We start from the raw sequence: 15,874 nt of genomic DNA, 5'->3' as shown, positions 1-15,874 counted from the left end.
GCTGCTACAGCACCATGTCCTCGATAATTTCCCAATCCCAATCCCGTCTATTTATCGCGTCGTTCCATGGACCGCTCGGCCCCAGCCAGATCGCGACCGATATAGGATCGAAAGTTCAGCGAGACAGGGGTTTGGTGGGGTCGTGGGTTGCTGCGGTGGAAATTAACCCAGGCGACTTCCTCGTCGAACTCACGTACCGTTGCACCAGCCTCCTCGTACGCCCTGGGTCCGCACGCTGCCCGACTAACAATGAGGATGAGTCCTTTCGCCGTGATTCCTCGTACGAATGCGTCCCGTGTTGGTGGTGCAAGTTCCGTGTACACACGAACCTGGGGACCCGAACAGGCCTTCTTACGACGAGCAACGTGTTCCCGCGAGTTTAAGGATCGAGACGATCTTAAATGAAGCGAGCACCCCGGCCGAATCGGACGCCCGATTTAATTCGGTGTTCTCGCGGCCTGGTGGTTTTGATTCCAGCCTAGGAACCCATTGCGATTCCCCGTTGCATTCCGAATTAACGAGGGATCCGTGCTTGGAAATAATTCCCGGGCAACGGGGAGGCGCGGGGAGCCTTTCAGCCCCTTCGCGCCAAACTTGGAACGAAATCAATTGGCTGCCGGAAACCACTGGAGCCTACTGGAGAGAAAGCCTCGCTTTGGTAACCTCCGGACGCGGGCAATTAATGTGATCGAGAGCTGAGAAATTATCGATCCTTTAGCCACCTCCTGATTAAGGGTTTTACGTCGCGTCGAGTGCCTTCGTCATTAGCAATCGAAACAGGTCTGTGACTTTGTCTGGTTGTCTGACGTGGCTCGTGTGTTCTCTTCAGATAGTAGGATTTGGAATCGTTATTGCTGCTACAGGTAAAAGACTTAACACATTTCTTTCCTCATACTCAAGAGTACAGATATGTCCTCGACAATGTATTTCTTCCACAGCTATCTACATACATCACTGAAACCTCGAGACCTCATTATCAAAAGCCTAATAGGCTTCGAGTCTCCAACTCCTTTTCCCGAATCTCCACCATTCGTTTCGTTCACCTCGCTCACGTTTGCGACTCCGTCTTCGATACTTTATCTCTCGCACGACTATCCACCATTCCTCCTATAGTTCGTGGACCCGAGATCTGAAGTTCTCCTCGTCTTCCAGCAACAAAGCGCGGTTCAACTTGGGCCAAAACGAAGGCGTTGCTCGAAAGCAATCGACTGCTGAGTCGTAAGTTCGGCGTCTAGGTGAACGAACCTGCGTTCGAGAGGGCTACGATGGTCTGCGGAGGGCACCGCCAGGGGGGGATGATACTCAAGCAACGGGAAATTACCGTGGCGTGCTCCTAGTTGAATATCAATGGCCCCGGAAGTATGGGAGAGCGGTTCCATGGCAATTGCAGTAATCCCTGGGTAATCGACCTTCCAATTGCACCTACGAATATCTGCTTTCGTGGACACGAAGGCCCGAATCTCTTTCCTGTTTCGTTGACGATGCCACTGGAAACTTTCTTCTGGACGGGGCTAATTGTTCAGAATGAATTGGAGGGTTGCGATCATCTTGAAAGTAGAGTTAAAAGGAGCAGTAGAAAATACAGATGGGGCAAACTCAACTTTGTACAGTTGTTGATAATTATGGAGGATGGATGCAACTTGTAAGAGACCAGATTAAATAAACAGAATTTTGTAATGTCTGCGACTTCACGTAAATAAATACGATGTTTCTTCGACGTCTTTTCCTTTTCAACAAATCTTATTATGAGTCTCACAGTATCTGGAGCTTCATAAGACATATTTAATTGTCCTTCAACTTCTTCTTCCGTTCTAAAAATATTATCGCGAGTCTCCCAGTACCTGAAGCTTCATAAAACAAGATTAGTTTTTCCTCAACCCCTTCTTCCTTACAAAAAATGTAGTATTACGAATCTCACGATACTTAAAGCCTCATCTAAACAACTTTAATTTTCCCTCAACTTCTTTCCACTCTCTAAAATATAATTTGCTCCGAGTACCCCTCGGTCCAGGATTCCCCGAACACTTAATCCTACACCGTAGTCTCACCCTTCTTTCACCACGAAACTGACGAGAGCCGATGGCCAGGAGCCCCGAAATATAATGGAGCGAAATTCATCTCGTCGATCGGCCATCCGCGAACCCGAAAATTATCGCGATCGGTTTTATCCAAACTAAGGGGTTCCTGAGACTTGCGCGAAATGAACGGGAGGGGGGCACAGAGTGACGGGGGGGGGGGGGGGCTGTTATTCTTCTCGGCATGCAGATCAGGCACGTACCACGAGGCATCGTGCGCGGCTTTATCTCTCTCGACGAGGGCCTGGTCTTGAATATAAGATTCTGTAATACGTTTTTATCGTTGATAAAAATGCGTCTTTACACGTAGCCGCGGTATCTGCGCGCGCCCATGCCGGTTTTTAAGCAAAACGTCAACAAGCCTCCATCTTGGAAACCCGATTCCTCTGATGGGTCCTTCCGCTCGTGGAGACGCAGGAACCTTTCGTCGGTCTACCGTGGATGTCTTCGGAATTCCCATGGGAATGGGACTGAGGAATAATTGCTTGCGCGCTGAGTCGAGTTAACCGTGGACAATTATTCGCGTACGTGACGAGGAATACATATTTGATTCGTCATATTCTCGTGTTCTTTCAGAAAAGTAACCTTCTTCTTTCGAAACGTGAGAAGGCACAAAAGAACGACTCGCTCCAACGAACTATTGAAACAAAACCGATTATGCAAAGCAGATATTTCAAACAGAGATTACTGTATGGAATGCTGTATGGAATGCTTAAATAACAAGAGGCTCTGGTATTTTTCTTGCCAAATATAGTGGCACGGAAACAAATAGAATTTAATATGCGAGTGTTCTATAAATGTCTTACTCAGCTGACGTTGATTTCTAATCGACAGTTACGATTGGTCTAAATTTATTACCAGATGTTCCTCATCTATCATTCAAGCAACCAATAGTTAATTCTAGTGCTAGTCCCGGGTTTGTACATCGAGGGTAGACGTAATAATACACATTCCATTTATATCCTAGATCATCGACCATTAATTGTCCGTTGCAGTGATTGTTGGTGGTTTATTTTTTATTACAAACCATGTTTCACATATCTCCGTGGAAGTACTATTTTAAGAGGTCTGGTTGTCTAATTTGGCCCTTCATTTATTTACGTTTTCATAAATTTATTGTGATCTATGGTAGAGTTACTATTTGAATTTGCATATTTTGAATATGAGGCATGGAACATGAGACATGGAAAATGAGGTATGGAACATGAGGAGGCATAAAGCTTGAATCGTGAAATATGAGGCATGAGACACGAAGCATGAGACGTGAGGCAAGAGCCACACCAGAAAGAAAATACGAATTTTACCATCAAGTCAGCACATCCCCTTCACTATTTTCCTAATTTCCTTTACAGTCCCAACGTCCTTCACTCGTTTTTCTTTCTCGACGAAAAATCCGTGGGTACAGACACCTCGATGCATCGTCTGCTTCCGCGGTAAGAGCGGCGCAGCATGTTAGAAAAACTTTGCGCGTAAATTCCGCGCGAGGCGTCGGATTAAAGCGATCGATATCTCACGTCGAGTCACGTAAGCATCCTACGCCGATCCATAACCTTTTCGGTAAGCCGTGGAGACCTGAGGAGACACGATCGCAAAGCCCAGACAGCGCGCATGGTATCTAAGGTCGCTGATGGAAAAGGCCGGGGCGACAGTAGCAATGACACACGACCGCTCGTAAAACACCGCGTGGAAGGCGCTTTAAAGCGGCTGAACGTAGGAGTAACACGTACCCGGTTAATACTTGGGATCCTGAACCCGACGTCTCCGTGGTCCGCTTTCGAGTATACATTGCGAAATTCCTATGAAAATGCCAGATTAAGAAAGGAGGATATCGGCGAAAATGCGATACGTTTTAAATAATGAACACACGTCAGCTGAAAAAAAGTGCTGTCAGGGAAAAAATAGAATGCAACGTATTCTGCGGTATTGTATTTATTAAGCTTGATTTTGTATATTGGATATTGGATATCGGAGGTAAAAAATTCCTCAGAATCGAAGTGTCGATCGTTGTCGTAGAGAGGATAGCGTAAAATAGTAAAACTAAAAATAGTAAAACCTGTACGAGGTGTATGTTTGAGCAAACATTTGCCAGAAGCTTTCGAACTCGGAATCGCTTTCGAGGATGCGGAGGCTCGCGCAACTTCAACCGCTTAAAGCACTTACAAAATCATTACGGTGGCCTCGAGGAGAATGTCATTTAAGTTTAGAAAAGCGACGGAACGTTATTTTCCAACTCGATACGAGCGTCGACAGTGTCCTGGAAGACGACGCGAAAAAATTGCAAATTATTGCGGCTTCGAGGCGCCTCGGGGTGTGTCGCGCAGAGAAAATCGAAGAAAAGAGGGGAAAAGGCGCAAGAAAAGAGGGGTGGAAAACAGGGCGGGATATCCGGACTGATTTTATCACCTTTCCGGAAGCTTAAACGGAGTTGATGCGAGAAACGACATTTTCGTTAGCACGGAAAGTAGAATTGATCTCGTCACTGAGGAGAAACCTTGGAAACCTCTGGCTTTCCGTTATCCGTTTCCCTTTTTTCTCTCTGTAACTTCGCCGTGGAAATGAATTTAGGAAGAGAGAAAATTCTGTTGCGAATTTTGACTTGAATAAAATGATGTTTTTAGAATCTGTTGCTTGAGGGTATCACCAAGGAAGGCACGCACCTAATATTGTATATTTCAAGAGTAAATAAAATAAACTACAAAAAGAATGTAGCATTCACGAGCATGGTTTAGTAAAAAGGAACGCTGCGACTGTTCAATGGCAGAGATATTTTAAGTAATTTACAAAATAGTTTGAAAACGGTTGAACGCTTTCAAAAATTTATTACGTGGTAACTCAGTTTTTTTTTCTGAAAAGAACGAGACTGCGGAAAGACCAACGTTTTCCTATTAAATGAAATATATTCTCGAAAGTAAATATTTCTTTTAATTATCCTGTAGACACGGTTGTCTGACGAACGCGAGAATAAATTGATCGTAGCTATTTATTCAACAGCACTACCCACGTCAACAATTTAATGGAACCCATTTTCCAGCGATAGGAAGTGTAATACAGTTTCATGATGCAGTTGCATAACGCAATATAAGCTAAAGGATCGTTACTCATGATTACTATGCTGTAGACTTAGTAGAGACTTACAAAATATAATCTGTAACACGAAGGAGGAACAGGTGAGAATTTATGAACGTGTTTATCCAGAGAGATATTAAACTTGATAAGAAAAAATTATTCTATAATTCCCAGCAGTAGCCTAGTCTAAAATCGAATTTTTAGTTCCATTATCTATTAAATCTATCCCTGCTCCGAATAACGTTCTCAAAACGAAACGATTGTCGCTAGCCACGATATATTCTCGCATATGCGACGAAGTCCATTAATATCGTACAAAAATCAGATTTTCCAGAATTAATAAATCAAACGAATATCAGCTTGCGCTCTATTATCAAAGATCTCTACGTGGAAAGAATAATCTAAATGTTCAAATGAATGTTAATCCTTGTTTGATGAATCGCTGAGTATTGGCAACAATACAATTCATCCAGCTTCTATAATTTTCGATCCATGACCCAAGAATTATCGTGAACATGAATAACAGTTTATTAAATCCAGCGATTTCTATTCCTCGTGGATGCGAGTAGAAGTAATTTATGAGGTAAGAAACGTTCATTAAAATAGAATATACAGATAAGTTATTATACGTGGATAAATTCGATGTACATTAGTAGCTGTGTTACTACTTGGGACAAGGAAGAGAAATTAAGACTGAAGAGGTTAACAAATATTTAAATGTATGTATTGTACATACAGTCAGTCCCATATATACCCTCTGTGTCTATTAAAAAAGTTTGTCTAAATTAAATGATAGGTTTGACGTTTTTAAATAAATTTTTCATTATATATACATATATAGAAGTCTAAAGTTTATCCATGTACACACTTAGAATGAAACATTTATTTGAAAGCATCGAACCTATCGAATACTTATGGGACTGACTGTATACATGTATTAAAGTAGCTTAGACCTGATTAGCACAGACCTGACTCTCGCTCGCGCAAGCAATGCTATCCTAAATTGAAATTAAATCGACCCACAGCATACGTTCCTCGCTTTTAATTAACCCATCAGCGAAAGAGGCCTGCGCACCCCTAATTCAACCCTCCGCGTATCGTCGAAAGTCAAATCCTGCCCACTCGTTCCACTCCTCGAGACCATCTGCAGAAAAATCAGTATTTAAATACGAGCGGGTCTAATTCCGTCAATATTCCAGTAGAGGAAAAGAAAGGAGTCGACGGTATGAAAGATCCGAGACCAATCTAAAAATTTCACGCCTCACAGGCCGCGTCAATTATACAAAACCGTGGGGGAATTAAATTAAGAAGCGTCCCGGTCGTCGGAGAAAGAAGATTTAATTCAATCCACGAAGAACGGTCTTATCTCGATGCAGGATAACGTTCGCCCGTGTTTCGAAGGTAAGCCCGTCCCGAGGCTTTATCCTTCCTCGGTTCGGGTGTGAACTGTTACCGTTCTATTACATTTTTTTCCCCCAGGTGCCGGGGCGGGTGGATCCTGATAAAATTTCGCTTCCATCTTCCCTCTTGGTCTCCCCATCCACTCTTGCCCGCGATCGTCCGCAACGACCGAAGATCGTTTCTTCAATTTCGTCAGAGACTTTGGACTCCCCGCCCCGACCAAAAGGGGGGAGGCTGAGATTTAATCAACGCTACCCGTTCCCTCGTATAAATTTCCTAATGGACAGCAGCCAGAGAAACGCGAACACCCTGGGTGCTCTCGGCGACGCGCGTAAAATCAACCGTTCCGATGAACGATATCCCGCGTTTTCCGCGACGACGAGTTTACGTTTTAAGAAACACTCGCGGGCTGGATTCAACGACGACGAAATTCACTTTCCGCGTTTGAATTCCGTCGCGGAACACGCTCGAGCGACGCTCAAAGCTCGGAATTGATTGCGCTCAGAAACGGCATCTGGGAATGTCTTAGAATTACGTACTCGTGTGGTCGTATTTTCTGTTCTATTTCTATATCTATCTATTTATTAATTGTATTCCTCCTTTTGGCTGTTCTATTTTATCTGTTTTTATAACTTGTGGGATTTAGTTTTTGGTGTTTAATGCTGGTGTTATTATACGAGGACGTTGTAGAATAAAATTGAGAAAACGAAACTCGTATTTACCCTTTTATTTTTCGTGTCTGTTTTAGTAAATGGCTTACCTAGATCCATATCATATACGAACAAGTCTTAGACGCGAGTTGCTAGAATTTACGGCTGGCACCGTGAAATTTGATCAACTGTCATAAAACCTGAAGGCTGTACAGGCATTTCTGAGCAGTAAAGAATGAATGGGAGTCAACGATGGGGTCGTTAAACGAACGAGTGCGATTTTAGAGGGGCCAGAAAGCGGCGAACAAGATGTCACCGTCTGTTTGCGAGCAGAAGATGATGACGTCGAGTGACGACGAGGAAATCCGGAGGAATGTTTATGAAGTGTATAAAACCGGCGGATGTGGTCTGACTATGCACAGAGCGACGCAGAGACAGAGTTACGGGGTTACATTTTCATTTCGTCGACAAATTCACCCCTAAATCGCGGCTGACAGTGCTCTGCAGGAACGAATTAATCTTTCAGCGTGCTCCCGAACCGGGCCCCTTTATGATCATGAACAGAGGAAAAATGAGCGACGAATGGGACGTTATATTTAATGAAAATAATCCAGAGGATTGTTCTTCACTTTTTTGGTAAATTAGAGGGTACGTTTATTTGTTCAACGGCCTTGCTCGGGATTGCAATATGCTTACAATAAGAACAAAAGAAGGTTAGCGAATTATTATGAGAGTGAATTATGGAAAATGTGTGCGAGAATAGAGTTGAATACGTATATGGTGAGAGATACTTAAATAAATGAGGAACCCGTGAAAGAGCAAACAAATTTCAGATTTATTCAATGAAAATATTTCCAACTCCCAGGTTCCTCAACTGATTTATTCCTTCGAGAAAGGAATTCATAAATAATTTATGAAATAAGACAAAATCATACGAGAAGCTCATCACTCCAAATGTATTTAATATCTTAATTTACTTAAACAAGTATACTCAGAGAAACACACTTTTATTTCGAATGAAATTTTTAAGTGCTCTCTTAACGTCCAAGACCGTTTCAGTTCATCTTTTATTTATTTATGCAAAATTCGTACCTAGAGAAGAATTCAGTCCCTACCTGGTGCCAACTAATAGTTAACAGGCTCCGGAATTCGATAAGGGATCCCATTCCCTATAGAATTTCGAGCAGACGTCCCTCCCAACGGGAATGTTGATTGAGCATTAATTACCCAGATAATTGATAGTGAAAATCGAAGCTACTGATAGAAGCTCGGAAGACAGTAACACTAAACTAGCTTTCAAAGGCACTTAAAAAGAGGACTTATCGAACGCCTCGTAGATTATTGATCCAACGGCTTCCGGTCTAAGCAAACCGACCTTTTAGGAAAAATTTCTTCAACGAGTGTCGAGCCTAGTCCGCAGGCGCATTTTCCTCGCGGCAGGTGGCTCGTTAAGGCTTCCAGTGTTATCGTTATCGCGTCGAAGCCTAGGAACTTCGATTTTCAATTATCCCGGTGATTAGCACCGAGTCCGAGCCCCTGGCGAGAAGAAGTTTGCTTGGAATTTCACTAGAGAAGCAGAACTGAATAAAATTAATAGATTCCATTTCGAAACTGCGCTCAGTTTTACCATTTTTCCACGTATATTCATCGAGGGTTTCAAACATTTTCGTGTGACTCATATTTAATTGTTTATGTATGCATTGTTTTAAAAAATCGAGATTTAGTGAAATCTATGATCTACGATCTACAAATTATATGTGTACATTTAGCTTTTCCATTTAAAACAAATTTCGTCTAGTTCGGAAAGAATTTCGAATGTAAAGGGTTGAAGATAATATTGAAGCGGCGAAGTTAAGTTCTGTTGGAATATTCTTCCTCGAGTTAGAATGTTCTATGAACCAGTGCCTGGAACATGATAATCCCAGGAAGATTCTTGTCGTCCTGACAAAAAGACCAGCCGAAGCAACGGAGTTGAACAGGACGGGCTAGTTTTTATTCTACCCCATTAGGAGGAAGCTTCCCAAACGGGCCATCGAATGGGCGGCGCGCGCCCCGCTATTACGCATTCATGAAGATTATGCGCATTTCGGGCACGTCCCGCGTGGGAGATTGGACCGAGATTGTCCTTATCGTCATAAATCACTCGATTGATACCGCCCAATGTTTCAATGCCATAAAAGATGTCACTAATAAATTCTGTAGATCATCGAGACCTTGAACTGGCCTTGAAGAGGGGGATCGATATGATAGTGATACCTTCTATGGCGATAAAAAATTATAAACAGCTATAGAATTATTTACTGTTGAGTTACCACCTAATTCGTGTTATAAAATTCATGAACTGATTATTTTTGTTCTTGACTTTTAAGACAACTGTAAATTACATTACAGCAATTTGGCGGTAGCCTTTAAACTCAGAAAATACCTTAAACAAAAGAGTTATATAAATAATCTATTTCAACAGAACAGGGCAGATTAAAGACATTAATTTTATGTTTAAAAAATGTTGTAATTAATAAGAAGTACATAAAAGAAATACTTAATCACAGCAATATTTTCTAGGGTATTTTTATACAATAAACGCGATTGCTCAAAAACTGTGAGAACAATAACATACTTGCAAAGATGCTAAAGTGGTATATGAAAGTCATTAATTAAGAACCTTCCTAGAACAATCTAATTCTACTATTTTTAATATCTTACTAACTCGTTAACCTATACTAAATTCTTAAGAACACTCTCCCTTCGTAAGCAAAATGATAGGTGAAACGACGTCGTTCGTGGTCTCACCTGACTCAACGTAAAAAAAAGACCGTTTTCATTAGGAAAAGCCACCGTGAAACCTAATATTTTTCCCTTAACAAAGTTTGTTGCGCGACACGAACTTGCGACAGACTTCATTAAAAATGAAGAAGAAAACTCGGCGCTAATACCTTGTGTGAAGAAGGTAAAATTTCGAACATAATGATCCCTTCGCGTGCTTTTGATAAAGCATCTACCTGAGACTCGTTGGTGACGATGGAAAAAGAAAGTAACGAGAAGGAGTGCAGGGCGTTGAGATGAAATTAAAATCATAAAGGGTAACAGGACTCTTGGCAACAATTTATATGCGCTGAAATTGGTTCTGTGTAGCGTAAATCGTCTGCAATGGTTATTTTTATGTAATTATCGATCACGATTATAATTCAGTCGAGCGTAACGAGCGACAATTATGCATTATTCTAATGAACATTCATATTTTATCTAGGCAGACTTCGAATTAAATGAACTAGTGGGTAATTGCATGCCGTAGAATAAAGCTAATTTTGTTTAAAATTATTACTTTACGTTGCATTCATAATTATAATTAATATGAGGTTTATTACGTTAATGATCTTACTAATATTGTACTTTGATCTGTCATTCTAAAATTAGATGAATAATTTATCCTCCAGAAGAAGAAGCAGGGAACACTGAAATTTGTAAGAGGACTAAAAGATTAAGGCTGTAACATCACGTGACTATTTCCAGCGTTTGATGTCGCAGGATTAAAGTAATAAAAGAGAAAGGACAAACGAACTAATCTATCCTGGAAAGACCAATGAGTACAGTACACTTGGCACTAATTAGTAAACTGCGGTCGCAGAGACTTCAAAGTTTTGTTGAGCATCATAACAGTCACTGTATTACAATACATACGTAATATATTATTAACTGCAAAGTTTCGATATAACATACTCAATAGAATGCTCAACACACACAGTCACTTTCTAATAAACTATACCTTTACTTCGCAACAAACTCAATTAATTATACTCGAAAAAGTTCTTGCAACTTGACGAAACACGAGTATGAATATCCACCAAGTTTCAAATCGAAATGTCTAACATTCTCCCCCAAAAAATCTCAAATATTGTGAAATTATAGTCTAAGGAGACAGGCCTCAGATAGATCGTCTAAACTCGTACCACGAGCTAGTGCTAAGTACAGCGATCATCAACACGATAACCCTAATGACATACGCGATCAAGAGATCATTGGCATCGCGCGTTACAGAATTCGCAAACAATCTAGCCGATTGCCACGCGTTGCAGATCGGAGACGACGTCGACGCAATGCAAACACCAATTTGCGTCAGCCGCTTTAAGTGGTTCAGCGCAATGATCACGTGAACGTTTCCACTTTACGGTGGCATTTTGCGCGCCTTAGCAACGTCCGTTATTAAATTTCTAACTATGGGGGTTTAATGTATGCACTGTCGTTCTCGGCCGACGACGGGGGCCAAGCATTTAGGATGCGGTTAAATATGATTGCGCTTATTACCGACATAATATTGCCTTTAACGCGGCTGTTCGACCAGGTGCTCGGGAAGACGCGAAGAGACATCTCGCTGGAACGAGCAGCGAGAATAAACGAGGGGCTGAAAGCAGTCACGGAAACTGAAATGATGCAACAGTTACAGATTGCAAAATTAAAAGTTTCTTTACGTTTCTAAAAATATATTCAACCCATTCACTTCGAGATTTAGTAGAAATCAATTGCAATCACTCGAGGGATAAGTTTATAGCCTTCTGAGTTGCGAATTATTGCAAAAGAAGATTGTATATTTTTTTCTTTTGAACAACAAATTTAATATCACTTTTTATTATCAGAATAAGAAACTAGATTACACATCTGTATTAAATATGGGCGTACAAGGCAAAACACTTTAAATTTGCCAGGCAGTGAATGGGTTAAATCAATAGTGCATGAATTGTTAATTCATTTATTATCAAACTTGATTCCTGCTTGAGCAACTGTCATCTTGCATAAATCTGATGTCAAAGAAAATGTTCAGAACCTTTTCAATCTATAAACGTTACTGTACGACATCATTTTTGTATCGCTTATTTTTGTAACCTTCCAACCCCTGCAACGAATGGACGTATCACGCGTAAGAAAGCCTTTCGATCAACAATCTTCAAGTTCGATGAACTTTCATTGCACGAATCGATTAACTTCATAAAACAAAAAGTTGAGAAATGCGATGAAATAATGTACATTGTTTTTTTAAATTCCCTTTTATGATACATATTCAAATAAATATTGTAGAATGGATAAGTACAGATTTTACAGATGTAGCTTTCATCGAACGGCATATAAAATTAGTAAGAATGAATATCAAAAAAATAATCAGTAATGTTACAGTGATGTTACAATTTTTATGTGTCTGGTGGAGTTAATCGAATTGTGCAGTGAACGGCTCGATTAATAATAATATTCAATAATTGAAACAGTGAAAAATCCCAAAATCTAACAACGTCGAACATTCAGTACAGAGCCCCTACAAGACTAATTCTAATAAACATTTTAATCTTCCAAACAGGACACCATCTTCATCAACTTACAAAAACAGTTTCAACTCGAACAGCACTTGCTATTCTTTACATACTTTACATACAAACATTCTCTAACCAAACATCCCTATTATTAAATCGTCCCTATCAATTCAATTCCAAACCACCAAAAACTCTACACACGTACAGCCAAAAATCTCTCAAAAATCTCTGAACACAGCCACGAGGCTAATTACTTCCTCTATCGTCCGCCTGTTCAGCGCTCTTAACGTCCACCCTGTTGGTCTTCCTAGCCATAAACATCTCGATCTCCTGCAACGTCTTATCCTTCGTCTCTGGCAGCGTCAGATACAAAATACAAGTGCCTACCAGCGCCACGAGTCCGTAAATCGCGAACGTTCCATATTGCTGCAGCGACAGAATCATCCCCGGCGCAATTTTCACCACCGCGAATGTGGACATGAATGAGAATCCAGTCGCGATCCCAGAGCCCAAGCCTTTCAACTTCCTAGGAAATAGCTCGCCGGTGAGTATCCACGGCAGCGGCAACAAACCCATCGTCGAGAACACTATGTACAAAAGCAGGGCGACGCACGAGCACCAAGGTTGTCCAAATTCGAAGTAAATAGAGAGGCTCAAGAGAAACAACGCAATCGCCGAGCCGAATCCAGACACGAAGGTCATCGTCCTCCTGCTTCTCTTCTTGATCAGGTAACAAGTAATGGCGCTAGTGACCAGCCGTATCACGTCCACTACTAGGGTACCGACGTGAGCATTTTCAGGTCCAGTCACTTCCATCAGCAACTCCACAGAGTAATAAACCACGACATTGTACCCCGAAAACTGAGCAGTGAAGAAGAACAGACACATCAGCCCTAAAGGCCACAGAAAGAATCTAGACGTGAAGGTCGTCCTCAGCTTGACATAGAGCGAACGTTTCACCGTCTTTCGTCCCCGAGTCCTGGAGTTCTCCAAAGCCTGATACTCGTCCAATGACTTCCATCCGCGTAAGTATATCCATGACTCCCGTGCTTGATCCGTACGACCTTTGTTTATCAGCCACGTGGGACTCTCCTTGGCTGCGATGCAAATCAGCGAACTGATAGCCGCGAATCCCGCGCAGATGTACGCCGTCGTCCTCCAGTAGAGCCAAGTTCCCAGAGCGTGGACGGCTAGGATCCCGAACGACAGGGTTAGGATGACCATGTTCAGCAGCATGCCGCGTAAGTCGGGATCCGACGTCTCGCCGATGTAGATAGGCGTCACGGCGCCCATGATCCCGGAACAGAAGCCGGTGATTATTCTTCCGACCAGAAGACTCGCGATGTCGGGGGCGAAACCGATCGTCGCCCATCCAATGAAGAACAGAGGGTACGCCAGCGCCGTGGACTTCCTCCTGCCTATCTTTTCTAGCATCACGCCAGATAGCCAACATCCGGGCGCCATCGACGGGATCGGCGAAGAGGCTATCCAGGATTGCTCGTTGACGGTGGGTCGTTCGAAGTCCTCGTCATCGGTCGAGACTTTCAGTTGAGGCAGGAGCACGGCGCTGTATCCCGACGCCAAACCGACCAAGAAGATGCCCAACAGAGGACTCAGAGCAGTAAGCAGCTGCCTGACGCGCAGCCTGAGGTCAGACGCGTCGGCTTGGCCGCAGTTCTTCTCCATCGTGGCTCGCAGCTGGATACGCACTCGGCCGACGAACAATCGGCACTGACATGTTCCGCGAAGTTCGTTTTGATTACGACGCGACAATTGCGGAGTCAATTCGCTGTTTAAACAAAGAGCGGTTGGAAGTGTCTCGATGACAGGCGTGACCCAGTCTCGATACTGTGAAAGTTTCTATTAATGTAACCTCTATCGGCGCTGATCGATCTCTTCAAGCGAAGGATTCTTCCTTGAGAATGAATGTTCAGAGAATGGCTTGGTGGAACGTTTATAGAGACAATTTCGGAGGTCTGATAGATACTGTACTCAATGGAGAGGAAGTATGGATATGAAGAATCGATAAGTGGTGTACAAGGGTCGTATGCGAATGAGGATCATCTTAGTGGACGTATCCTCTTTGAAGGACTTCGAGCTCTGAGCTTTGAGCTTCGTGACCGTTTTGCCTCCTTCTACGAGCGCGGATAACCAATCAGGACTAGGCTGATATCGTGATCGCGGAATTGAGTCAAGTGATTCTACGTAACTCCGCACAATAAGAGCTAATTATACGGGTCAAAGTGAGATCTATTCCGAACCTATTTGCTAAGACTCTATGCCTGATGCGTGGGGTGAGGTGAATGACGATACTTTCTGTTTCGCTTCTGCACGTTTATCTCTACAATTTCCGTCGACACTTGCGTCAGTTCTCAGACATCGGTCTTAACGATCACGAGTATGCTTCTCACGTTGGCATTCAGTATCGAGTATAGATAGAAAAGTTCACGGACAATGAACTACACTGACCCGTGATACACTTGCATGGTCACGTAATAGCATTTTTCAGTGTCACCGATTACGTACAAAATTCCAGACTCAATAATTTTGTTTGTCATTGCTTACAATCGATCTCTAAAAAGATTATTTAAATAATACCAACTGGAAGTGGCGAGTAATGGATTTTAACACTGGCACTATGGTACTACTGGTACAAACATTAAATACTTAACTAATGACTTTATCAAAATTGATAAATGGATTTTCTCATACTATAAAAATCAAGTAAAATTGTCTATTATTGAAATAATAAGTAACATAACGTATCGATATTTAAATCTGACAATTTTTGAACAGAGTGTCCTTCGAGGCACCTAGGTAATCCTTGTCGAACTAGGAAACTGAGAGATCCTTTTCAACTTCCAACGGTTTCATCCGTACCTGCTCGTATACGTCGCTAATGCCATTCCGAAACGCCAGAAGTCGTCGAACGTTCCGCGAGAAAAAAAAAGCCAGCCACGAAACGAGAAAGGAAGAGGGAGCCGAGGTAGTCACTCGATCAATTTCACCCCGACTTCCCAAGCAGGAGTGAGTTCTCTCGGTCGTTTTCGGAGTTCAGAAGCCGTTTAAAATTCCCTGGCCCGCGATCGAGGAGCCAATAAAAATCAAGAAATCAGCTCGGTAAACAGGAAGCCCGACGGATTCCACTCGATTCCATTACGGGGCCTTCCCAGCTTCTTTGATGCACGGCAAATATGCTCCTTCTTTCACTTGCGGCCAGAGACGAGGAAAAATTCTTATCTATATCAAAATCTCGAGTAACGAATTAAAGATAAACAACATTTGATGGGTCGTTCGTTCAATCGAAATTACCATCTGAATTGTGCGTGCAGGCAGAAAATCTGAATATTTTTTTAGTTTGTTGTACGGAGGGCAACGCTTATTT

General features: G+C 42.3%; 2 protein-coding genes across 2 annotated transcripts in view; both read right to left on the bottom strand.

Moving 5' to 3' along the window:
- LOC128889207 (mannosyl-oligosaccharide 1,2-alpha-mannosidase IA) overlaps nt 1–15,874 on the bottom strand; it is a 546,492-nt gene that overhangs the window by 313,876 nt on the left and 216,742 nt on the right. The window lies entirely within an intron of this gene.
- LOC128889214 (facilitated trehalose transporter Tret1-like) lies at nt 12,488–15,140 on the bottom strand. The gene has a single exon (XM_054146661.1). The coding sequence runs from the start codon at nt 14,173–14,175 to the stop codon at nt 12,736–12,738; it is 1,440 nt and encodes a 479-aa protein (XP_054002636.1). The 5' UTR covers nt 14,176–15,140; the 3' UTR covers nt 12,488–12,735.

This window comes from Hylaeus anthracinus, unplaced genomic scaffold, assembly GCF_026225885.1.
Source record: "Hylaeus anthracinus isolate JK02 unplaced genomic scaffold, UHH_iyHylAnth1.0_haploid 11997, whole genome shotgun sequence".
In the NCBI taxonomy this organism is placed as follows: domain Eukaryota; kingdom Metazoa; phylum Arthropoda; class Insecta; order Hymenoptera; family Colletidae; genus Hylaeus; species Hylaeus anthracinus.
The sequence above is the reverse complement of the archived record's forward strand: the minus strand, read 5'-3'. Positions and strand labels throughout refer to the sequence as shown.